This window comes from Rhagoletis pomonella, unplaced genomic scaffold, assembly GCF_013731165.1.
Source record: "Rhagoletis pomonella isolate Grant_MI unplaced genomic scaffold, Rhpom_1.0 Rhpom_scaffold_00005, whole genome shotgun sequence".
Lineage (NCBI taxonomy): Eukaryota > Metazoa > Arthropoda > Insecta > Diptera > Tephritidae > Rhagoletis > Rhagoletis pomonella.
In genome coordinates, this window is record NW_023458559.1 from 81,555,904 (window position 1) to 81,582,777 (window position 26,874).

A 26,874-nucleotide genomic window follows, 5' to 3' on the forward strand; every position below is an offset into this window, starting at 1 on the left:
TTTTTTTTTTGGTAGACCTGGCAAGCACTTTTTGCCAATACAAAATGCCTATTTTTACATACATATTATAGGTATCATACCTTCTTTCATTTCCATCAAAGGAATTTATTATTCGATAACTCCTTTAGCATATTAAGTATTTAAACAACAACACACTTTGCGTGTTACCTATGTACCAGCCTTTCTTTTCATAACATTTGCATGCACTGCAGTGTGCACGTTTTATTACTTTGTGGCGTTAATCGCGTAGCTATGAATGACAAATTCAATAAACCCGGAAGAGAGCTGGCATCAGCAGCGCAACGATCCAATCAGAAGAGCAAACTTTCAGTGGCCCTTATAAATGAACTAGGGAGGGTGGAGACAGATGAATTGATTTAAAAAAGAGTAGCAAAATATAAAAAGGATTACAAAATTGTAGGTAAATTAATGCGAATACTCATACAGCCGCATATACCATTGTACGAGGGTGGATTAAAAAGTTCTTTCACTAGGAAAAAAGTAAAATGAGTCGTTTTCGTGTTTTCCATGATAGCAATTTCTAATCTTTGAACAGAAAAAATATTTTTCAACAAATTTTACGTTGAATTCGTTTTAACGATTGAAAGAAGTTTTATTCAATTTGTATACATATTTGAAAACTCATGCACATGCTCTGGCTATAGCTGAGTGTGCAGAGGTTGCTATTATTCGTTAAGTACCAAGAGATCCTAGGCTCCATTGCCGTCTGCCTCAATCTACATTTTTTGACTTTTGTATGGTTTTTACTATTAAGAAAAAGTGGAGAATTCTTATTTCTTGGAGGGCGTCAGTCATAGAGGTCAAATATAATGTTCAAAAGATCTCGGACTTATTGGCCAACCCTCGTACACATACATATATATGTATATAAGCAAGGCTTTCCAAGGATCCTCATAGTTGGCTTTCTACACCTGATTGGTTATCAATTGGAGCTGCTAATGCGGATGCTCAAACGACTCTCCATGATGGTACATACATACATACAATCTGTTTTTTTATAAATATGAATGCATGCACTGAGCAATCTACAATAGTATGCATAAGTCTATGCAGGTGACTATGAACGACAAAAAGAAAATGGCAAAAGTTACTTAAAATTTATACTTTATTCAATATCCATATATTTGGTACATGCAGGCAGGTATACGCATTCTCGCCCACACAAAGAAACTTAAAATTACAATTTACGCACGAGTGGGCAAAGGGATAAAAGTTTTTTTTTTCTGTGCAGCAAATTGAGATGCATTCATTTAAGTTTTCCATATTGTTGCATATCGAAAAGAAAAAAGTGTATCTTAATATTAAGAAAATAAAATGAATTTAATGCATAGCTGAAAACTTCAAATAAAACTGCGGACGGAAAAGAAAAATAATGGAAGTGAGCGAAGTAAATGAAAACTTCGCTCGAGTGAATGTATGTGTCTGCTGAGTAATCGAACAGGATTAGCAAAAAAGGGGAAAGCCAATATTATTATACATTGATACTATCTGCAACACTGTTTCATATTCATTAAAGGAGTGTGGGAAAAATCTGTGGAAACGCAAATTCACATGTCGAAGGGTTTCATTACATAAGAAAATATCTAAACTCTGTGTAGAGCATGTGCATTCCAAATATGTATATGGAAAATCACTGCGACTGCCGATAAAACTATTTCTCAATTTCAAGGAAACAAGTGAATATTTTTTTTTTTTTTGTTTAACTGCGAATGTCGGAGAAGATGGTATGATGAACGTTATGATCTTCAAATGATAAAAGCACAGTCAAACTCATAAAGAGTAACATTGCGCTGGCCTTAACATATTGCACAATGGCAAAGAAAACTTTCTCCATAGTTGAAAGTTGACTTAATTCGCATTTATCAACTTTATAGCCTATTTCCACCAAAAGCATAACTGCAGTTAAGATAAGTACCAATTATTTCAACATATGGTGATTGGCAATCTTGATTTCTTAGTTTTTGCTTTCATACTTTCGTTTACTTGTACTCAATGTGACTAATTACCCCGTTCGAGTGATAATATCGTTTGTCCAATTGTCATAAACTGCAGTTAAGGCTTGGTGGAAATGTCCTATTATAGTTTGAGATTTATATTACGTTCCAGATGGGCGAAGGCGATAAACCATTCTCGCCTTTTCTAGCCCCAATCTGACGTTATACCTTGTTGGCTCTCAAGCCCTTTATTTATCTACATTGAGCCATTATTTTGTAGATGATAGTGGTATTTGTGTACCACAAATAGTGGGGAACAGGTGCCCAATTTATTGACACTTCATTCTTTAAACGCGTTTTAAGTCTAACTGCTGTTTTCTGAACAGAGGCTTGCGGCATTTGTTTTCAGACCGCATTCCTTTTCACTAAATTCCTAAAATACCCTAAACTTTTCGGATTAACTTGCCCAAAACCTGAAATTCTGGAAAATGAAGAGAAAACCTCAAACAATATTTATGCTCTTGGGGAATATGCTCCGGTCTTCCAGGCTAAGGTATTTGCAATCCTCAAGGCCTTGGGCCACGTGATGGAAAATACGTTCCAGCTTTGCCAGCCAAGTTGCGCTTAGGGCATTGGCCAGCCCTCTAACTACTTCTAAACCAGTTCGGGAATGCAAGACTCGACTAAATTATGTTGCTTTACCTGGTTGCCAGGTCATTTGGGAGTACCTCAGACCACGCTTTCCTCGGTCATCAAACAGGTATAGCACTCCCACCTTCAGTCATCGAAACCACAATCAGAAACTGGGTGAATACTTTGCTGAGCAATAACTGGGTGACATCGACGGACTGGAGGTGGGCAAAACTCATGTTGGTTTCAATCTCAGAGAGTCCGAGTTGTTTGCTCACTGCAGACAACACGTTGGACTAATGACTGGTCACTTCCCAAACAGAATTGAAGTAAAAGGCATGACATTTTGAGCAAAAGGAATTACTTATTTTTATTTATACGGCCCAATATGTATAGCCCTTGACACCCTTTTTTATTTACTCCAACATATGACAGCGTACCTGTCTTTGTCTTATAAAAAGTGATTTTTTATAATTTTTCGAAAATTCACATCAAAACTGAAACTGAACTGAAATAATTCAGTCAGTCACTCAGTCAGTAATAGCCCTCGTACCACTAGGACATTAGTTCGTGTGCAAGTAGACGATTTACATCAACATTTCGGCCAACAATACATATAGGAACTGCAACAGGACAACAACGAGATTTCACTATAATTATCAGGAAAAAATTGCAAATAAAATTGTAAAAGGCCAGGAGATTACAACTATCCATAGCCACGTACCAAGCATATATATAATGTCCTTTGAAGCAAACCTTTATCGTCAATTTGATTTACCTCGGGAGCAAGCATCCGAAGCAGAAAAACAAGAAGCTCAAGAGCTACCTTCAACATCAAAACAACGCTTGCCAACAGCAGAGCCTTTTGAACTATCACCACCGGTACCGCACCCCAGCTACCCTCGCTTACTTCCAGAAAAACAAGAAGCTCATGAGCTACCTTCGACATCAAAACAACGTTTGACAACACCGGAGCCTATTGAACTATCCCCTCGGGTAGCACACACCAGCTATCCTCTCTCACTTCCAGGGAAACAAAGCCAGAACAGCTGGAGCAGTCAAACACTTTTCCCTGCACCAATACTGCAATCCAGCACGCCAGTAGCACACGGTACAGCCAATCACATATCCAGCAAACGCACACAGCGAGCCAATCAACCCGCTCTCAATACGTTCGCCTACAATCTCGTTCAACAAATTGTCCAAACGGTAGGTGAACTTGAAAATACGCTGTTGGAAGATCAGCAGAGCGATTTCAATTTGCGTTTGGCTTACGAACGCCAAACAGAAAAACTTAAGAATATGTGTCAGTCCTTGGATAATGAAAAAGCGCGTAATGTACGACTGATGGAGTTAATTCGTGGTGTTGAGCTATCTACTTCGACGGAAGATGAGGAACCGGATTATGCGCTTTCACGATGTGGTGCTACGGAACGTTGGTCACGAGCATCAGATGTATATGAATCGATAAGCCCGCTGTTGTTGCAACAGAGGTAAATGTCATTAAAATCACGAAGAGCACTAAAGATTATTCAAAAGAGTAAACAGTCAGTAATTGAGCGCATCCTTTTAACTAAAATAAAGTAGTCATATAGTTCAGATGCCATATCTTAGGGTAGATATAGCGCGGCCCTAAGTGTTTCGCAGGATTTAACAAGTTATCTGAAAGTATAACAGCTCTAAATCCATCGCTAATATTTTGCAGTATATCCCAATTTGGTGGAGAGTGACACTTATTACACATACGAATGAATTCTTATAGTTTTGAATTGGTATAGTTTGGTGTAATTGAAACATCATTGTTTGCTTCTATGAACGGCAATGCAAAACTAACTTCCATGAGACCCATGGAGACGTTTGCCCCTGGATGTCCCTTACATTATACGGCGCTTTTGCTTAGCCAAATTAGTGGCAAACAGCTAAACTTCAATTATACTACATTGTTTTTGATGTGGCTCTTTAATACTTTTCAGATATGATGAACTCTGCAATTCATACAAACAATGCCGGCGCCAACTTATAAAAAAGGAAAAGCTTCTCAAATTAAGTCGTTGTGAAACCGAGACTGCAAAAGCGCGTTACGACAATCTACTCGATGAATATCAAATTGAACAAAAACGTTTTGAACATGTGTGCTTAATGTATCTACAATTGCAAGCAAAGAAGAATTTTGAGGTATGTCTATGGGCATACATATATAGTTCGACCTTATTGCCTTTTAAATGTTAGGACCTTAAATTTTCTTATCTACCACAAACTGGGATCCTCTCTTCAATTCTTTGTTTGGTGCTCTGTCTTTGGCTTTTAAGTGTTGTACAAGTTCAATATAGTTAAGTTTAACTAAAGATTTAACTATACTTTAAAATAGATAAGTTAACAGCCCTAAATCGATACCTATCGACCTATCGCGGCAGCCAGTTCGAAAACGCCCTATCTCAGAATTTCATTGAAAAACGGCCTATCTCAGAATTTGGTTGAAGAATGCGCTATTTCAGCTGCCGATTCAGAAACGTCCCATCTCAGCACATTTCCAATGTATTTTCAGCTGAGATAGGGTGTTTTTCAACCGGATTCTGAGATAGCGCGTTTTTCAATCAAATTCTGAAGGAGGGCGTTCTTGGAAAGTTTTCTGAGATCGGGCGTTTTCGAACTGGCTGCCGAGATATGTATGTCGACCTTCCAGTCAGGTGACGAAATGTTTCTTACTTCACATCAATGAAAAAAAATAATTATAGAAACTATTCTGTAAATTATTTTAAAAACTAGTATGTCCTTTTACTTATCCAAAGAGGTGTAATACCTAAATTAAAAAAGTATCTTAAATTAAAAAAGTAAACGTTCCGACATAGTTTTCCCTATTCCTTATGCAAAATGTCATTATTTTCCTTAAATTAGTTTTTACGACGCTTGTTCTTCGATACTGCATCATTTCGTCAGCCGCGTAAGCATCTTTTGTTTTAGGACATTATCGATCGGAGTCGTCTCGTTGTTTGCATTATATTATATACATATGTATATATGTCATTATTTACAGGGTGATTAAAAAATTTTATGGAAAGTCTAATTCGTTAGCCATAAATAAATTCCTTTTAAACGCTGTATTTTATTTAAGACTCCAACTAATGTTATGCTGTATCAGTTATTTTAAATTTCGAATAGGACTTACGTACCATTCTGGATTTTGAACGAAAATGACTTATGACCTTTCTATATTAAGCTAACAATATACATACATATATAAATGGATGTCTATATTTGCTATCATAAGGCCACTATAGGGCTTCCTTAGAATAGGCAGTGAGGCCAAGGTCTCCTTTGATCTTTCGAACGCGGAGGTTTTCTTGTACTTTTGGGTAACCTTTTACATCGATAAAAAAAATGTGTGGGTCTTAAATAACGCAGCGCCATTTATGCCGAAGTAATACATATGCTCCATAGTGTAGTTAAACCACATGCTATTTATGTATATCGCTTAATGAAACAAATTTGTATAATCAATTCCTCAATCCATCCCAGCTCCAACGCCTACGTGACGCTCTTAACAGCGCGATCGAGTGTATAGTGAGTGCAGAGAAACTAATCGATTGCTTGGATGAAGAGACGATTACATTGTATATGAATCGAAATATCACCAACTTATGTGACGAGAATGATTTTTACAACGACCACAAGACCGACACTATGGAAACGGACCATATTGCAGCATTTAAACAAAATTTTGAGTTATTTATGAAGTCTTTGCGTCTCTGCCAGAGGGCTCAAAAAGTAGCAGAAACCAATACAAATCAATGAATGCTATGCATGGCCACCATCGGAGGTGCCGTATTGGCAATAGGATTCATCATTACATATTTGAGTGTACATATGTGTAAATAAATATATAATTAGAGAAATATTTCAACAAAGATTTTATAGAGGAAAAAAATATATATTTTATATGAATATACCAACTTTTATACGGCGGGTATATTGCAACATTTTTTGCCAACAATTACAAATATTTTCTTTTTGCGAGCGCAGTTTTTTTTCGATGAAGAGATAAATATGCATTATGTATATATTTTTATATGTGCATGTACATATGTAAGTAAATACTTGCAATAAAAAATTTCCCGAAAAAAATAAAACGAGTTTTAAGTATTTTCTTAATAAGTTGATTTTTTTATTTGTTCTCTTTCAATTAGCATTTTCCTTTGCACTAGTACTAGTTCCGTTACATTCTCAGTTAGTTTTCCTTTGCGTAACAGCTGAGTTTACAATTTCTTAGGATTTTTGCTGAAATTATTCTATTTTCGCTTCTTTTATAATAGTATATTTTCGCACATACGTATATATGTGAATGTGTACATTAGAGTGCATCACGCTCCATACAAAAAAAGGGTATTGTTTTTCCATCGGAATTATACAATTTATTTTATTTTAATGTTTATGTCACAATATTTCGGAAAACTATTAAGATTTGTGTTAGCTGGTTTCATTAGAAAATACCTCCAAATATATATTTTTGTTTTGTATCATTTGAGGTGATTTTTGGAAAAAAGAATTTTTTTAACTAATTTTATTTATAAAAATCTCGACCTTGAAGGTCTTTTCAAATCGGCCTAGCTCACGTAAATCTTAGTATTTTTCTGAAATGTTTCGGCGCAAGTCTTTAAATATAATAAATTTTAAAATTTCAGTAGAAAAACCGCGATTTTTTTTTTCATGAAACACCCTAGTCGACACATATTTTTGCACATACAAATAGTTACATATATCGCACACGATGTTCAAAAGTGACACAAGTCAAAATTTAGCATTTTTGAAATTATTTACTAAAAATTTACACTGAGCCTTTATTTACCTTTCAGCAAAAGCTGGAATAAATTTTTATTATAATTTGTTGAAAAAAAAAACTAAGGTAAAGTCCCACTGCCCATATGCTACGAAATAGTTTAGACTAGTCATTTTGAGTTGTGTCACTTTTGAGGATCGTGTGCGATATGCATTCATAAGTAAAATTGGTTCCTTCCTTGCACTGGTTTTTCTTTAGTTCATGGCATATTTAGTTTACGTAAATATGTGTGTAAATGTTTTATAAGTTTTTTTATTTTATATACATATAGTGCTCATTGAAGCCAAAATAAGTATTTACGTATGTATTGGAAGCATTTTTTGTTCTATTTGAACTACTTTCTCATAAGCTAGTTTGTGGGAAGCGATAATAAAATTTACTCTTTTCCGTGGGTATGTAGTATGTAAGTAGAAAAAATATTGCGTTGGAGTGTTATTCAGTCAACTTCAGAAAGGGAATAAAAAATAGCAAAATATTTATGGATTTATTAGTTAGACTGTGGTCTCAAAACTAGAAAAAAAAAACATTTTGCGTGAAAGTATTTTTTATATTTTGTCACTAACTTTCATTTAAGCTACCAAAAAAATTTTTTTGTCTTATGTAATTATGCGACTGATATTTAGCTGCCTAAAATTTCTGGATGAACATAACACTATCATTTTCGAACTTTGGTATATAAATTTACCTTACGAAATTAATTAATTGTTACTCTGCACAATTACAATTAACCAATTGTTAACTGTAGTGGTAATAATTAATAATTAATTAATTAATTGTTAATGGTCCTTACAATTAAAATTTGCCCAACACTGTTATTTGGCTATAAAAATGTTGATTCGGTTTCTAACTAGGAAACTACAAACTTATAAGAAGCAAGTATTTAGCTTATTCGATGCCTTCAAGCAACGATACAAGCTTCGTTCTTAAAAAAAAAGAAAAATATGTGCCTATTCAAGAGAATAGGTGTGTATGCATTCAGCTCTGAGATAGTTATCTGCAGTGAAAGCTCCCATAAGCGGACACCGATGGTTGCTTACTTTTTGTGCGCCTATAGGACAAAAAAAAATTAAATAGCGGATTTCTAAATTAAAAGAATATTTATTCTCCAATAGACAAAAACAGAATGAATGGAGAGTAAATTCAAATGTTAAGGTGTCATCTTTTCTACCGACAAATCTCATTGCCCTCTTCTCTCAAGCAGCAATATGCGCAAGGATTAACATTAGACTAAAACCAGACATTTTTGAGTGTTCGCGTCCGTTTATAGAAAAGTCCGTGTATGAGAGCTTTCACTGTGTAGTATGATTTCGGTGACCACCCGTCCTTTATTTTAAAGGACAGTCCTTTATTTTAACCCCCTGTCCTTTATAATTTTTTTTTCAAAATAAAGGACGCCTTTTGTCCTTAATTTCTTAAATGTCCTTTAAATCGGCTCTGCATTTTTTCTATTTAATCGGTAATCTTTGTACAATCTATAAAGCACAGGGAAAGTTGTGCCCAGAATCGTGTTGTACGCTGAGTTTCCAGTTACACTGAAAGAGAGCAATAAACCCCCTGCTGCACAGTTGTTCAAAACTGCCATTTAGTGTACGTAATTCACTGGAGCCTTCATTTTTCACTTAACTCGATTAATTTTTATTTAGTTTTTTTTTTTTATGAACGCTTACAATATTTGCAAGAGACCAGTTGAACCTGATTTCTGAACTTTAATTGATTATATTAAATTTTTTAGTGCAAAATGCAGAAAAAGTAGCAACTTTGAAGTAAATGTTCCACCTAATAAAGGTTACATAACAAAAACTTGTTGAAAAGAAATGTATGATTCTCCCAAAACAAAAAACAAAATACAAAAAAATTGGTTGAAAAATGAAGGCTCCGCCGTTGCATTATGAACATTATATGTGACCTGGTCTACGAAAAGGGAGCTTACGTGCGAAAACTAGTTTTCTGTGAAAAAGCTGTTAAAAGTAAGCAACTCGTTTCGTCAGTTTCTCATTATCTCGTTAATTGTTCTCCGCGCCGGACGTCCAGTAAGTGTTGTTGTTGGTCCAGTAAGTGTTGTTGTTGGTCGGAATATTATTATAGTTCATCGTGTAAGTTGCTAGTGTGGAACATTTAAAAAAGTAACACTGAAGAAGTGACGTTTACTGTTTCTGTTGATTATCGTCTTCGCATTTCGCATGAAAGGAAACATGAGTGTTGATGAGGAGTTCAGTGCCGTATACGGACAATATTTCCATGAAAAGGATGATGAAAACGATGATGAAAACTATGAAGAGAGCGATGATGATGAAGACGAAGTATGTGTATCTCAGGCAGAAGATGATACCGAACAAACTTTTGTTAAGATGGACCTGTATGTTGTTGATATAAAGGAGGAGGAGCTGGTAACAAAATTTCTGTCAAAAGATTGTTGTAATAATGAATGCCATACACTGATACCACGGGAAATGATCGAGAGTACGCGGAACAATTGTTTAGAGATGTCGAAAAATGAACTTGATTTAGTGATACTAAGTCACATCGAAGTTGGAATTATGAGTAACGAAAAGCTAGAAAGTGTATACGCAAAGCTTGCTGGGCGGAATAAATATGGACAGAGACAGGATACAGAGGCATAGAATTCAATTTACCTTCTACAGAGTACCTGTTTGTCGTTCGTTTTTCCTTTTTGTACATGCCTGTACGACGAAGCGTTACGAAAATTTAGTACGTCATTTTCACGCACAGGGTATAACAGTGCGCCAACACGGACTGGCAGATAAACCGAGTACACATCCAAAGTCATTTAAACCGGCTGACATCGAAAAAGCTGCTAAATTCATCGAGTCTATAGCCGATTTAATGGCTCTACCACTGCCCGGACGACTCCCAAAATTTAAGGATTTTCGGATAATGAAACTGCCATCCAGCGAGACGAAGTCCTCAATTTATCGAAAATACATTTCTTCCCTCAGTGATGACGAATTGAAGATGAGTAATTGCAGTTTTCGACGGATATGGTCCAAATACATACCCCATGTTACAGTTATGAAACCAGCGGATGATCTCTGCGATGTCTGCCGTGGTAAGTAGCTCATTATTTTCTCATTTTATAGTTGTATCAAAAGTTGAGATTAAATTCAGTATTTTTTCTTTTAATAGGAAACACAATATCGATTGCGCAAGCCAAAGGTGTTACTGACATTGAACGCGCACAGAAGCTTAATCAATTTCTTGATCACCTCCACCGAGCCCGAAATCAACGAGAATATTATCAAAGTTGGTGTAGAAATACTGACCCTACAGCAGTCGTTCTGTCATTTGATTTTGCCCAAACCGTTCACTACCCGGTCAGTCCACAACAACCTGGTACAGCATACTTCAAAGCAACCAAGAAGTGCGGAGTCTTCGGAATTACAGACGAAAAACAAAAAGTTCAGGTTAGAATTTCAAACTGAAGCATAGGAACTCAAATTGCTCGCCTTTACAGGATCTTACTTATATATATTTTTTTTTTTACAGTACAATTACATGATAGACGAAAAAGATGACGTTGGTAAAGGACCTAACTGTGTTGTGAGCATCCTGCATTATCACCTGCAAACCAACTATAAAGGCATTGAAACACTCGTTCTTTTCTGTGACAATTGTGTTGGGCAGAATAAGAATAACACTGTACTATCATATCTGCAATGGTGTTTGGCTCGGGGTCTTAACAAAACTATTTTATTCAATTTTCTACTTACCGGGCACACTAAGTTCGCGCCTGATCGTTACTTCGGTATTTTCAAAAGTAAGTATGCCGTCAGTAACATCGACACGTATGCAGATTTATTGCAGTGTGTCGAGGCATCATCACCTGGGGGTTATAATAAAGCTGTATCGCTATTTTACAGCTATTTTAAACCACTGTACAAGTCACTTGTTGGAATAACGCAATTCCATCATTTCATAATCTCTACAGATTGTGTAAAAACAAAGAAATTCGCACAGTGAAGAAGTGCAGTCCTTTAAGCTTCTGTTAAAACCTACCCTGAAATGCCGAAAATTATACAACCAGCCGGTTTATCTTTGGAACGTCAGTGGTGCATCTATCACAATCTTCGCAGCTTAGTTTCGGATATATCTAAAGTAGATATTGTGGCTCCATTGCCGAAAGATTTGCATCGAAGAATCGGAAGGCAAAAACTAGTGAAGATGTTCTCAAACCAGACGAGGAACCAGGTCCATCTTCCTCAGGATCAACACGTAAAAAGATCTCAAGGAAAACGACAACAAAGAAAAATACATAAACTACTCAGCATTATTATTTTTGGCCCATATTACGTTTTTCTAGTGTATAATCATGTCTTTATAGCTTATAATTCAATGTATTTTGTTCATTACCAATAAATTATATTTTGTCGTATTTTTACTCTTCTTTCTCTACATTTTTAGTACACTTCTAAGCAAGTTAGGATTTTCTGCTGTTCACCACGTGAAAAGCAATCTCATCTTCCATGCGAATCAACCCTAAAGTGAAAATTGATTTTTTGACACCTAAGCCCCCCTTTCCGTAGACCAGGTCACATATTCCAATTTTGAACCACAGTGTGCTGGCTTCGTGCAGTATGAATTATGGTAAACGCATTTTGGTAACAAAGGATGGCGAAGTCCTTGAAAAGAATCTGGCTTAATTTTTCACTACAGCAGAGGAACTTGTACAATTAAATAACATAATTAACTGGTAAATATTTGATTTAAATTACGATATGGGTAAGGTACTTTTATCATATACAAGTTGTATGTACGTATTCCCAAATCATTAAAAAAAAATTTCCTTTATTTTACGTTGGTTAATATGGTCACCGTAAGTATGATGGATATTAACCGATTCAAGGCTTTCGAAGCACTAAGGGGAGATTTAAAAACATATGTTTAGTCGCAGATGTGAGAATTTAAAAAAGCTTATATTTAACTCAAATTTAATCAGCTTTCTTATGAGAAAGAAAATATTTTGGTCCTAGACGGTATCAGAGTTTTTCGTTTGCTTGCCAAATAAAAAAACTAGTAATATTCTTATTCAGCTATATATGAGTCTATCTCGCTACAAGCATTTTCTTTTCTGTAATTCGAATTTCGAATATGTATGTATGTATATGAATTATCTACTTTTTGTTCCACTTTTGTAAGTACGCAGTTTATCTGCTTCGTAGTTATATAAGAAAAATCACGAAATATTGCAGTCATTTACGAGTATAAATTCATTGCATCAACATTTACATATGTATGTGTTTTTGTTCCGCCATATTCTTTTCATGGTACATACATTTATCCTGCATTTCAAGTTTTATATGTAGATATTTACATGCATCCTTTATTGAACTCATTTAATCAAAACACGCATTCAAAATTTTATTTAATCTACACACATGAATTAGTTTAATTGGGACTAATTTTCCATTATGTATATGTTTTACGGTAATTTCGTTACAGTATAAATTATAAATTGCTATTTGGGCAAATCATCTAAATGCGCAAACGGCTCATAACTATGTAAACCTCGTAAACTTACTTAATTTTGTGTGAAAAATCGTTATATTTACGAGGTTTGCGCGGTTATAAGGCATTTACGCGTCTCCATGAATACCCTTATTATTTTAGAAGAGTTAATTAATTGTATGTGCTCATATTTACAATTGTAAAGGGAAAGCAGCTGTGGGTCTTCAGTTCGTTAATATAGCACAAAATTTTAAAAGTCATTAACGTTAACGAGTTGCGGCAACACACTTCGTTAATGTGAAAGAATTTTCATGAATATATGCTTCTAGTATTTAACTATAGTCGTAATTTTATTTTAATAGTCAATGCAACTTTTATAAAAACAACTGTACACGCTCAACTCATTGGCTGTTCATTCACGTTTCTTTTTGTTACAGTTACTTAAAATGCATTTTTTTATTTAATATTCCACATATTGCTATAAGCTTAATAATATTTTGTATTTGTATTTTAACTTTCTTTTATTTCTGCTTATGTTTTTTGTTTTATTTTCGTTTGTTCATAGTACGGCACGCCGTTCAACAATGGCCAACGATATTATTTATTATTGTCTTTTCAAACAAGCGCAAAGCTTGGTAATTCAACAATTAAGGCAAGTCCATTTTAGTTACTCTTTGGTGCAGTTGACTTCACAATAACAGCACTGTTAACATACATATTTTGCTTATAAACCACTGTTCTTTAATGTTATTTCATAAAATTCTAATTTTATTTGTGTGTTTGTTATTTATAAAACGTAATCTATGAGGGAACTTTGTGTAAGCATTCATCGAATTAACTACTAACTCAATTTTCTTATACATATTTTCACTTTTTCGTGTACGAATTGTGTGATGTATGTATTCACATGGTGCATCCATTTTGATTTACTCATTTGCATAAACATTTTATTCAAATATACTTAGGGAGTTTTTCAACAGCAAATGTTCTGTTTTTTTATTACGTACTTATGCCTGTACAGGACGCATTCATATAAGGTGGTGTTACCAGAACAGCTGATTTGATATTTTTGTCTCTGCAGTAGTTTAGTAATACAGAAAGTTATTTTCTATTTTCTTTTATTTTGACACCTTAAAGTACCAAAAATCAATAACAAAATACACGGGATTTTTACTTATATGCACTTGCTACCATGTTATACGAATGCGGCTTGCTTATGTACGTAAATATAGTGCTTGTCATAACTATATGAAACCCACATATTGACAAGTTTTGACTAATAATATATGTAGTTCATTCTGTAACAAAAACCATATACATAAATCCAAATTTCTAACTTCATACAAAAATTATAAAAAGTCAACAACGTATCATAAAAATTGCACACTTTATTTAGGATTTTTTTTTTTTGGGATACAGTTACTATATTATAGCCCATTCAATTATACGTTTTATTTTAGGCAATTTTACTAATTAATCCCTTTGCACAAAAAATTTTGTAAATGCCAGAAACTTTTTGTTATTTGAATGCCTAATAGAAATTCGGCATTAATGTTCCTGTGGATGGTTATAGTAAGGACGTGTTCAGAGCAAAAAAAAAATCCCAAAATTTGATAAATAAAACTAGGAAGCATAGTAACAGCGGCATAGATGTCAGCTTATAAGTTTAGTTGCGATTAACGAGAATGCACTGCATTTATTGCTAAGTGTGTTAAATATAATCAGCATATTTTCATGCTCTTAACTCAATGTTTATGAAAAAAGCACTGCTTCTCAAAATATCCTTGCGTCTACGTCCTAATAACTGTCAATTACTATAATTTTTTTATAGCAAATAGACCCTCTAGCGGTGCTGAAGAACAACAAATAAAGAGTGGCTGCCAAAATTTTATTCATCACACTCAAACTGTGCGCGGCTACAGTGTCTACCAAACTGTTCTACACCTTGGCGTAAATTTTTTGCTACTGATTTCAAGTTGGTTAAAATCCATGGCCCATAAGTCATAGGCGTAAGTTAAAACTCTTTTTTGTTAAATTAAGGTTTTGAGTTTAGAATCGAATTAAAATTGTGTCAATCATAGACATCTTAGAAACAGCTTTTTGTTAAGATGAGAGAGAACAGAGAAAAAATTTACTCGGCAATATCTATAAAGAAATATGAGTACTTTTATTAGTTCACCCTGTGTCCGCTGCAGGATTGCTGATTTAGCACGCTGCGAAGTCGTGGGTTCGATTCTACAGTCAGTAAACATTTTTTTTACGTATTATTTTTTTTTTTTTTGTTAAAATATTATTTAATTTTTTTTTTGTAAATATAGTTATTTTGACTTTTTAATTAAAATTAAACTCCAAAGAATTTGATTAACTTTGTATAATTGTGTGAAATACCATAAATAAATAAAATAAAATCTAATAAAATAAAGTAATAGTTATATTAAAAAATGGAAAAATCAAAAATAAAATAAAATGCATTTTAAGTTGATTATGAAAGAGTTAAATGGTGATTACCATAAAAAACAATTTTAATCATTAAAACCTTTTTCTAACTTCTCTATGACTACGGGCTATTGAATCTAGAGTGGGAAAACTATTTAAATAATTTTACACTATGTTACAAATAAGGCAGATGGTGTTATTGTGCATTTTGATGCGTTGTATAATTGTTTAGGTTTTATTTTTTATTTTGTCTGCTTAAAATCATAATTTAGAAATGGGTTTTCTCTTTATCGACGAAATGACGAATGACGAAAAATTGTCTACCATTAATCAATGTGTGGCATGTGGAAACAGACTTGTTGACGTTTTTGTCATTAAACGTTTTTGTCATTTAATGACCAGTGGAAATCCGGCGTTAGAAAATATCTGTCAATGGAAGTTTGATTTTACGATTTTTGTATGAAGCATTTACACATAATTTACTAAAAGACAGTCATAACTCAAAAAATTAAATTTTCGCATAGACATGCATAACAATTTTTCAATTTGCCCACAAAATGAAGGAACACGAGATGATTATTGCCTTCTTACGCGGAAACTACACAATCTCGTACTTTATGTAACAAGTAATTCTTCATCATTTGCTCAAATATTTCGTTTTGGAGTTATAACAGTCTTTTAGTAAATAAGCGATAGGTACTTATTTTACTACTTTGTACACATGTACATATGTATGTATTTATGTACATAATTTATCTTACAGCCAAGTTAATTGGTTGGTATTACTTTCCTCAATGCAATTGGGAAAACTCGTAACATTTTGTTAGATAAGGTTGTTTTTGATTCTCATATGCACAATATCGCTCATTTAGTTCGATACTGTCATAACTCATAAAACGAAATCGTTACACCTATGAAATTTTGTTAGCTGCTTTATGCATACATACATATATGTATGTACATTAATATTTATCTAAATGTATGCATGTATACATTTATATATACAATATTTGTGAGCACGTAAAATGTTCGTTATTGCTTAATTGCAATTTTCTTTGCTTTCGTGAAATTGAAAATTAACAAATTAACATAGTTTTTTATGTAAAATTTATTACTTTAGAACTGTAACAACTAACTTTATAATTTAAGAGGCATAATTTTTTGTATGCTAAACATAAAACCTTAACTATGTAAATACTAGCTATTTTCTGTCGCGTATGCCATTGTATGTATTTACACATGTTTCGTTTGTATGTACATATGTATGTATGTTAATTACTGCTGCTGCATTTCGGCGACTAACAGGCTAAATGTTTTTACAATTTTCCTAATGTGAATGCGTTACAATTTTTAGTTTGGTCACTTTTTGGTAGTAGTAAATATTTCTTAATTTTTTTTTTTGTATTTTGTTCGTTTTTGTTTATCGCAATTGCTCTTCGTTGCACGTGCTTGGTCTCACAATATTTGGCCACATACTTGCATACACACACACGCACGCCCGCGCACACACACACACGCACATACTTTTTAGTTGGTCACACTTCACGTGCTCTTTACATCACAGAGGCGATCATACCACCAGGTCACTAAGTCGAATGGCTTGAAATCGCTCAACACTGGGCTGGGCGGTTCGATGCAGTAAATCGATGCGGTCGGTTGTGGTGAAGTACACACCGATGAGGCAGCGGATGATGTTGAGGTGGATGCGATGGATGAGCCGGCTATATTGGCAATATCAATTTAATGATGAGTTAATTATTAAAAATTTTCAAATTAATATGATTTACACTAACCAGAGTTGTTGTTGGAGTCCGCCGGCTGAGCATGCCCATTGCCATCAAACGCTGAATCGTAGGGATTATGCGCCACAATGACATTCCAAGCTGTTGATGAAGGATGATCAGAGATATTCATTATTTTTATGCAAGTTTTGTTAATTATAATATGATATATTATATATTTATATTTTGTTAATTATAATATTGAATATAAGCAATTAAAGAGAGTGTCGTTACGTGACAAAAAATGGAAGTTGATTTTTGCTTTTACTACAAAATCGTAAAACTCTGCGAATTGTGAATGGCTCATAGTAGGCTATATTTTCACAAAAAAATTATAAAAATTTTTTAAGCAAAGAAAAGTAGCCAAACCTCGCTAAAATATCTTTTCTTTCTTTACATTCTCGCCACCGTATACTCATACATTTTTCTTATCAATTTGTCAAAATAAATAAACTATTAAATTAGAGAATAGGTAGACTTAACTTAAAACTTAGCAAGAACGACCAAAAATTAAAAAAAAAAATCCTATGAAATTATGTTCTTATTTTATTATTTTCCCAATTTATTGTCTAAGACAATGATCTTACATAACTCCATACATAACTACATACATACATATCTCTCAAGTGGCTTTGCTTTTTTATTATATCTATGTATATCTGATAACACTTGTCCCGCACTTAAATGCACTTAGTCTTATTTTTGTCTTCCTCATTAATCTTTTTTTTTTTATACTTACAGTCATTGATGTATTGTACAATTTCCTCATGTTGCGGTGTTAATGAAACTTCTTCTATTTGTCGTCCATTGGAAGCAGATTTTTTGAAGACAGGACGTGGGGCACTGTAAAAAATCGAAACAAAAAATGCAATTATAATTTCTGAATATCAGATATTTAAAAATGGAATCGTTTGGAATGTATAGCTTAGGGGAAAAAGTTGCTAACAACATTTTAATCAAAAATTAAATTTTGATGCAGAAAACAAAGAAATTTAAAAGTACATCTGAAATAAAAGATTCAACTACATTTTTTTTTTACACTTTTTTTTCTAAAATTTGCATCGCACAACCTACTAAGTAAAAACACTGTCAACTGATTGTCCAAAAATATCTACAGCTGAGTCAACTGATTTGTGGCATTTCCACCATTTACATACATATCATTACATGAATAGAGAAAGGCCCTAATTTTTTAATGGAAAACCATGGAAATTTATTCCATAAAGAATAGGCAAAAGTGCAGCCCCAAAAACGGATCGAAAATGGAATCGGTAAACGGACAAAAATCCGAATTTTATCCACAAGGGTACAGAACAATAAAGACAGTGGGATTTTTTTGGTTTTCTAAGCTTCGTTTTGCTACGTATACGAGAAATTCTATAGCTAAAAATTTTATTCCAGTATTAAACTTGCATTTCTTAAAACTAATTTGATTTTTTTGTGTCACTTTAATTTACTTGTTGTGGTACTACTGATAAGAAACCACTTGTTTGGAATATTTCTCAATGTCTATTGTTTTCTGTTCTCGCCTTAATTATAAATATTGCTAATAAACTTTCCCTTGAATAATCTTATTGATTTTTTTTACTTTTTATGTAGTATTTATGCGCAGCCTTAAGCCTTCTTTTACTTTTTACTTTGTCTTTAAAAAAAAAACTGCTTTTTCATCGTTGCATAAATTCTTGATTGGCAGCCGAGTTTTACTTGTTTTGCCTCATTTTATACTCTGTGAATTCCTTACTCTAATTTGCATTACTTGTGCACGCTAATAAAGGGTGTCACAAGATTTTAGTTAATTAGAAAACACATTTGTTTATTGCATTTTTTTTCGACATAAAGTACATAAGATAAGGCAATGTCTGGAATACTTTTTTTAGAATGAGGAAAATTTCGACCAACAATACAATTCGACAATTTCCGATGCACCAGTAAAGCCGTAGCTCACTTTTGCCCAATGTGCTATGTAATCTATATTTAAATGAAAAATAATGCAATTGAAAAATAACACTGTGTCTATTTATTTCAAGTCTTGCGTAAATTTTGAAGCACCTTTTTTTTAAACTTTATGTATACATGCATGTATGTACATTAGACCGGGTCGTCCGCCATAAGTTTGTATTTCTTTGGTTCGCAAACTTATTTGCCGAGGTCGATTACTTTCAGGATATCCGAATAATTTCTTACGCTTGACGCGAAACATGAAACACTGCATGTATGTATGTACACCTAAGATATCTCTTCTAATTTTTTTCGAATTTCTACTAAAAAGTTCTAAATAATTAAATTAATAATTATGCTTCGGATTGGCGGAACATTGAACAACTCAACTATTCACATGTTTAATAAAGCTGTATTTAACCAACTCAAAGTGAGCAATATTTAAAACAAGCCTTCACAGTTTAATGGCAGATAAGTACCTATTATGAGCTCACAATTCGCACACCGTCTTCAAAAGGGTCACAACTCAAAATAGTACGTTTGTCAAAAAATGCTAAAACCTATTTCTTAGCACATGAGAATCATATGGGCAAGGGCGACTTTACCTTAAATTTTTTTAACATATCGTAACAAAAATTTGCTCCAGATTTTGCTGAAAGGTAAATAAAAGCTCTGTGTACATTTTTAGCGTATTTTCTCAAAAATGCCAAATTTTGAGTTTGACTCTTTTGAAGACGGTGCACGAATTATTCGATTGCCAAAGAACATTTATTTGCAAAGAAAATTTGACAGTAACGTGTGAAGTCTTTTTAATGAAAACGCACATTCAAAATTTATTATCAATGCGCTTCATGTCTCTGATAAGCCCTATATTGAATTAAAACGTTTTGGTCCTAAAGTCGATGCGGTTCGGTTTAGGGCTTTGAACCACTTAGAAACGCTTGTACGGGCACCAGAACCGGTTAATAAGTATCTGTGAGCCGAGGTTCGGTTCGGTTCGAATGATACATTTTTTTTTCTAGAGGTCAGCACGATCATCAACTCAAACAAAAAGCTCGAATCATTCGATTATTGTACATTTACAAAGCAGTAGCAAATAAAATTCAATAATAGAAAGGGTCAAATAAAAAACAGAACAGAAAATTTTTTTAGAGTGTTCTTTCAACTTGGATTCGGCTTTTCAAAATAAAAACGGTTCAGTTCAAAACCGGTTTTCAGCCCTGGTAAAATAAATGTGCCCAATTGTTTGTAATTTTTTGGCGAGGCACCCTTATGTAAATCTATGTAATGTGCATAATACATATGAATGCCGATAATATCGAGCCTACTTTACAGAAAGATTAAAGCCGAGTATATACTAAAAATTTTCTTGAATTTTTAATGACCAAACTGAAGTTTATCTAGGTGCGACTATTATGGAAAACGATCAGTTACGAGATTTGATTAGGTTGTTGGCTTAACCTGTGACTTTTTAGTCAATATGCTATGTACAAAAAATTGTATTTCTGCCACTAAAAAGTACACATCGCTAGTTTAGAGTGAAAAGTTGCTAAGTCCACTTTTTAAGAAAATTCATATTTCGTTTATACACAAGGCAAGGAAAATTTGCTTAGCCCAAAAGAAGCACCGAAAATCCGATAAAGTCAAAATAGTACGAAATTCTTTATCAAAGAAGAAGATAAAGATCGAATCCTCTGATTCGTATGAAGTTTTGGTTTTCTTTGAACAGGAAAAATTTTTGCTAAATATTTGAAGAAAATGTCTATTAGAAGTTTTTTCCTGTCCTGGAAAACTTTTAAAGTGGGACTTAGCAAGTTTTCACTGCAAGCTAGCGATATGTACATATGCACTTAAAATAAAATTAGAAATAGTCACGCTAACAACAAATGTTATGATCAGATGATTTAATTACCTTATTATTGCTTTGCAAGTAAAATTAAATGAATATGAGTTTTGCAAGTTAGCACCTTAGTGATGTACCCCACTCCGCTAAAATCCTAGCAACGCGAGAAGTGAAGTCATGTTCAAGAATTTGTATTGAAAGTCGAGTCACTTTTTATGCATGAGGCCCACTGTCACGGGAGATAAATCAAAGCAATATCAACCGAGAGTATTTGAATTAGTAGCAGTATTCAAATTTGAAAAGTCATGGCATGAAGAGGCATTTTTTCACAAAAAACTGTACTGTCCAGGATTTTAACGTTATCAAAAATTTGCCTACGATTTATAACTTTTTTGCTCTGATAATTTTATAGTTCGCATTTTGCGGCATTTAGTAAAATATTCTATGTACATTAGGGTGTCTCAGAAAATAATGAGAGAATTTTTTTCTGAGAAATTCAATACGCCTTACGTCTAATTTTTTTCTTTTTGACATAAATAATATAGGTTAGAATGGCTGGAGAGAGTAGCGCTCTCCGTACTGAGGCGAAATTATGATGTCATATGCAATCTTCGCTCTGCTACCATGCGCAGTGACACATAAGGTACTGTATACTTTCAACTTCTTCTTCGCATCTGTAACTACGACAGTAGTCCGGCGGGTTCACTCCCAATCTCGAAGCGTATGCGCCGCTTAGACAGTGTTCTGTAAGAATTTGTGTGAAAATGATTACCTCGTTCCGTTTTAGTCCCAAAAGTACAGACAAGGGAGGTTTCCCCAGCGTCCATTTGTTGCTTGTATGGTGCTGTTCCTAACATTTAGTTTAAAAGCGGCCATTTGTATAATTACCAAGAGCCTCCTCTGAGGGATGGGGATAGTCGTACTATTCCTGTCCAAGTCGTTGGCTTGGCAGGAAACGTACTCGGACCACAGGAAGAGGGCTGTTAGCTTAGTGGATTTAATGGAACCAGTATGAGTTTAACCTCTTACAATATCCAGACCACAATCGCTCCAGATGCTCGAGGATTTATCGATGCAGCTGAAGCTCCTCGTCTGCAATGGCAGTTGGTTTAACTCCGATGACGGCATTCACGTAGCGAGAATTGGTAAAAGTGGTGGTTGTCTTTCGGTGAATGTTGCTTAAGGCCTCACTGTACAGGGTTTGGTTTAGTAGTTGCGCGATATAATTTTGGAAAGAATACGAAAAACGACTATAAAATACTCAAAATTATTCGTTTCAAATCACCGCAAACTAAAAACGTAGACTTATTGCGTTTAAGCTTCACTTTTATGTATGGTGGCTTCGGTAAAACTTCGTAGCTAAAATTTAAAGCCAGTGCGGGTTATCGTCATCCTACAGAATTAAAACTTGATATGTAATAACCAGAAACTTACACTTCACCCGGCGGTCCTTACCACTTCCCCGTCAAATCTCCCTTACTTTAACATAGGCGCAGCCGCCTTATGGAGGTAAGAATTTAGAATATACATTTTGTGTCAGATATACATACTTCTGAGCCGATTTACCAAGTAAGGTGCGTAGAATGTAGAGCAGTCGCTCGGAGTAGTTCGGCGATCGGAAATAACTTCGGCGGCACGTTATTTGCAACTTACATACAACGAAAGGCGTGTTCAAGGAGGTGTTCATTTTGTGCTTTACTAATAAATGACATTGGTCCTGATGAAAATTCTAGCAAGAAAACATGGTTTACCTCGTAAGGTGCTTACCTATTTTTTCTGGGGCACCCTAACGTATTTTGATCTATGTATGTATATATATATATATACACAAGGTTTGTAGAGATTTGTAAACCACTGATCCGTCGCAGATAACGTATAGGCCGAGAAAGCGATTGATTACTTTACATGCATATATGTAAGTACATACATATGTATGTATTTACATACAATTGTATAAGGTAATAATGAACTGCTACTAATAGACGAAAAATATGCATGATAGCCCCGAAATTGACCTCTGTCAAGAAACAGAAAGCTTTTTGAAGCGACAAGCAAATACACTGGTAAAACAGTAATGCCAATTCATACAAGACCAAAATATGTTGAACTATACCTAGATTCAATTATTCTAATATGTACATATGTATGTAGCGTTTTGGGAACTATTTATTTATACATAGGCGACAAAATCGCTACAGGCTACGTTGTTATCAACGTTTTTCGAAAGCGTCAGCTCTTCCGTTGCCATCAAAACCCCTCTTCTCCCAGTGCCCACCAAAGGGCGACCCTTCTCTTGAAATAAGGCGCACACTAATGTAGATACATATATGTATGTCTATATATAGATCATACAATATGTTTATGTTAATGTCCAGATGTTTCTCTATTTACTGAATCCGGTTAAGTGCACCTCTTTTAAGTCTACAATTTCATTGAAATTCTTTAATTAAACTTAATTGTAAATTTTTCTCGTTAGAATATTTTTCTAAGCAACCGAGTTGAAATGTATGTACATACATAAGCTTAGGCACCTTAAAACTGAGGTATCTTATATTGTATGTATATTTAAGTAAATTTGTTTCGGATACTTTTGTTATCTACTGCGCCGTTTTTGTTTAAACATTTCAAATTTGTCTTACGATAATATAAATCAAACAAAAACACTGGTTTCGACAAAATAATCTAATAAATATAACTGATATCAGCACGGCAAAAAATCAACGTAGCCTGCAGGAAAATCTGTTAATTTCAGTACATTCAGTAATTATGTATATCCTCCCAAATTTAGGTATACAGGATTGCAATATTTTGATATTTTATTCTTATAGAGCCTTGGAGCTTCCTAAATGGTGTGGATTTTTTGATTCGGCTCATTTAGATCAGTCCATATATCATATTTCGAAAATAGATTTAAATAGATTTTTCTTGGAATATCCGCAATGGATAAACAATTTTCTTGATATCTTTAATTTTGAAACCATTGGATCGCGCGTTTTCTTTACGCTCTTCATTTGACCTGTCTAGTTCGAGGCTTTGAATTCAAACTTTTTTAAAGTGCTCACTTTGACGCTATAGTGGCCAAACTCAACAACAAAATATATGTCATAGCTCTAGTACAATGTATTATCTATTTAATTGGTCTTTACGAATAATTTGATACTAATATCGCCCACTGGTCGGAATTCGACCACATCACTTATTTCATAATAATAATAATTATAATAATTGCTTGTTACGTTTTTTAGGTCCACCAGCACCTCTTGTTTGCCTACGTCACTAATATTATGGAGTGATATACTTTCTGTTAGATAATTTTATAATTCATAGGAACAGAAGGGAGACTTAAATTGGTATGGGGATTCGATTGCATATTAATATGCTATAATATGACATGCTGCTTCTCTAACAATTTTCGGGTTAAACTTGTACCAATCAGGATTGTAAATAAGTTTTTTTTTTAATATTTTGCACATCTACGCCAACTCCTCTTCCATTTGATATGAGTTTCAAAAGTGTACCATAAAAATCATGTTAGCGTATTAATACCTATATAAGATATAGATAGTAGATGGTGAAACCAAAGCACGCATTCATAGGCTTATATTTCTCTTGATGTTAGTAACGCTTATTTTGAATTTGAAGCAAATCGAGCCATAAACGAAGTTTTTGGGAATAACTCGACTCCTGCGCCACCTACCGGGAAAACAAATGCAAAAAAATGCGCAGCTCCTCTTTGAAACACCTTTCAAACAAAAAAAAAAACAATTATTCAAATCGGTTGAGAAACATAGGAGCAGTAGGGAGGAATAGATTTGTATGGGATGTCGTTAGCGTATTACATAATTTATAGATTTTTAAAGACTAACTCATGTCCGGCAACGAACTTACAAATTTCGGATCGGCAGCACAAAATGTGAAAGAGGTCCTTAAAAAATATAAAATATTTTCAGTTATTGTTTCTAAGTAGAATGTAGAATTTTAGATCATAGATTCAGATTTCGTACTGGCAACATTTTATGTACATATGCACATACTGGTATGTTTATATGCATACTTATGTATAGGCATGTAGGTATTTGTAGGGTTGTTTTATGACCTCTTATATCGTATGCACATGTGTACATACATATGTATGTGTTTGGGTGCGCAAGACAAGCCCCCAACATCTCTTAAAACTGTGCTAGAGTAGCACTGCAATAAAATTCATTAAGGATACGCTGCACATTTGCTCGTATTTATATTTTACCACATATACATATGTGTGTACGTACATAAGTACATATGTCTGCATTTATGAATTTAATTAACTCAGATTTTTTAAGTAAATGACAAGATAATGGCTACCCTGCAAGAACAGTGACTCTCATTTGACAAATCGTTTGAGTGGCAAGACTGATAGAAATTTCTGTCACTGGCTACCTACAAGTTTCCATCAAATTCTAAAGGGCAGTGTGAAAGATCTGATGTAAACTTTTGTGTACAAATTCTTCCGCCAACGCGAAATTTGCATATGTGTTAGTAAGATAAATGAGAATGTGTTAGTTTCCATAATACAATTGTTGTAGAGTATGCATTCGTCATTTCCACGTGTTGCGTCTACGTGCAAAGTAACGATGACAATAGTAAATATGTACATATCACACATCGTCTTCAAAAGAGTCACAACTCAAAATTTTGCATTTTTGAAATGGAGTACTAAAAATGTACACAGAGCAAAAGCTGGAGCAAATTTTTGTTATAATTTGTTAAAAAAAAACCTAAGGTAAAGTTGCACTTGCCCATATGATTAACATGTGCTACGAAATAGTTTTTCGCATTTTCTGACGAACGTATTATTCAGAGTTGTGTCTCTTTTGAAGATGGTGTGCGATATGTAGATACAAACAAATGTATGTATGTATGTATGTATGTATATGTATAATAATACTAGATTGGCGCTTACACAATGTGGTAGAGTTTGGCCGAGGTTTTCCTCCGAACGGCGATTGTATGTTTATGAGAAGCTTTTTCATGGCTGAAATACACTGGGAGGTTTGCCATTGACCGCCGCACCTTTAACCACTACACCACAGCAAATCAAACTGGTTCAGAATTTGCGTCGAGCTGTCTTGCTTGAAAAGGGACGGTACTGGTTTTTCATCCATTCCAAATCAGTGGGACTCATATATGTATAGAAGGTGAGCTTAAACTCAGACTTAATATTTACACAGATGAAGTGTGCTCAAACTCAAGAAAAGTCTAGTCTGTGCTTAAGCTCACTTTTTATGCATGAGGCCCAAAATGTTTAACTGTCTTTTTTTATCAAGGCGACGCCCTGTGAAGTGGTAATTACCCACCACACCAGCAAAACTGTAGAGCTCGTTCGAAACTGGTTCCATTCTGGACAAATCTGGACAGTAAATTTTTTATGAGGAATCATTTTTATGATTCGTTTTTTCCGCATTTTTGATTTTTTTTTTTTAATTTTCTCTTAACTTTTTAGCTGCATGCAACAATTTAAATTTAATTTATTAAATCTGAAAACTCACAACTGCCTCCAACGCGATTTGAACACGCGACGATATTAGAGTTGGGAATCTTCTCGCAGAGCTACTTTCGTATTTTACGGGAAGTTAGAATGTGTACATTTAAAGCGGTTAGTCAACGACGTAGCGTAAACGTAGGTTGACGTACGTAGCAGCATACAAAATTTACTGTTGATAGAGAGAGAGAGAAGCAACGGCAACGTTACCGCCATGCGGTGGTGAGTTTTCGTTTACTCCAGCATTCACATTCCAAATGTGGAAAACTTTGACCACAGCGCAAGTTTCAAACGTCCCGCTCTGCAGTCGTTTTGCAATAGTTCAGAGACAATTCGAAAATTTGTAGGGCGGCACTAGAGCTTTGCCAGACTATCTCTAAATTTTTCTGCAGGGTAGGTTTGTATGTACATTCAAAGTAGCTCTTCTAACGGGTGATTTTTTTGAGGTTAGGATTTTCATGCATTAGTATTTG

At 34.2% G+C, this 26,874-nt stretch overlaps 5 protein-coding genes across 10 annotated transcripts in view; 3 read left to right on the forward strand and 2 right to left on the reverse strand.

Moving 5' to 3' along the window:
• Nucleotides 1–26,874, reverse strand: part of LOC118739670 — a 339,105-nt gene that overhangs the window by 302,249 nt on the left and 9,982 nt on the right. For 3 of the 5 annotated variants that reach the window (XM_036471140.1, XM_036471136.1, XM_036471135.1), the window contains 3 exons: nucleotides 17,839–17,942; nucleotides 17,112–17,201; nucleotides 14,320–17,039 (listed from right to left, as the gene is read on the reverse strand). In XM_036471140.1, coding sequence (XP_036327033.1) covers nucleotides 16,861–17,039; nucleotides 17,112–17,201; nucleotides 17,839–17,942 — 373 coding nt within the window. In that variant the 3' untranslated portion in view covers nucleotides 14,320–16,860. Of the gene's footprint in view, nucleotides 1–6,715; nucleotides 6,872–14,319; nucleotides 17,040–17,111; nucleotides 17,202–17,838; nucleotides 17,943–26,874 lie in introns of those variants that run through there. The other 2 variants (XM_036471139.1, XM_036471138.1) reach the window with 2 other exon arrangements.
• The window catches only part of LOC118739680 (short transmembrane mitochondrial protein 1-like), a 397,003-nt gene that overhangs the window by 272,834 nt on the left and 97,295 nt on the right, over nucleotides 1–26,874 (forward strand). The gene's annotated exons all lie outside the window — the stretch shown is intronic.
• Nucleotides 1–26,874, reverse strand: part of LOC118739672 (ER membrane protein complex subunit 4-like) — a 394,927-nt gene that overhangs the window by 270,261 nt on the left and 97,792 nt on the right. The window lies entirely within an intron of this gene.
• Nucleotides 3,046–6,609, forward strand: LOC118739662. Its single transcript, XM_036471113.1, has 3 exons — nucleotides 3,046–4,078; nucleotides 4,559–4,760; nucleotides 6,102–6,609. Exons 1-3 carry the CDS (start codon nucleotides 3,324–3,326, stop codon nucleotides 6,375–6,377), a joined length of 1,233 nt encoding a protein of 410 aa, XP_036327006.1. The 5' UTR covers nucleotides 3,046–3,323; the 3' UTR covers nucleotides 6,378–6,609.
• Nucleotides 10,038–11,011, forward strand: LOC118739676. Its single transcript, XM_036471149.1, has 3 exons — nucleotides 10,038–10,486; nucleotides 10,564–10,841; nucleotides 10,924–11,011. The coding sequence occupies exons 1-3, from the start codon at nucleotides 10,463–10,465 to the stop codon at nucleotides 10,934–10,936; spliced, it is 315 nt and encodes a 104-aa protein (XP_036327042.1). The 5' UTR covers nucleotides 10,038–10,462; the 3' UTR covers nucleotides 10,937–11,011.

Bases quoted from the DNA above. Each gene is read 5' to 3' on its own strand.
- LOC118739662 (XM_036471113.1), top strand. From the start codon at position 3,324: ATGTCCTTTGAAGCAAACCTTTATCGTCAATTTGATTTACCTCGGGAG. The intron at 4,079-4,558 runs GTAAATGTCATT...AATACTTTTCAG, and splicing joins CCGCTGTTGTTGCAACAGAG to ATATGATGAACTCTGCAATT. The intron at 4,761-6,101 runs GTATGTCTATGG...AATCCATCCCAG, and splicing joins AAGCAAAGAAGAATTTTGAG to CTCCAACGCCTACGTGACGC.
- LOC118739676 (XM_036471149.1), top strand. From the start codon at position 10,463: ATGATCTCTGCGATGTCTGCCGTG. The intron at 10,487-10,563 runs GTAAGTAGCTCA...TTCTTTTAATAG, and splicing joins TCTCTGCGATGTCTGCCGTG to GAAACACAATATCGATTGCG.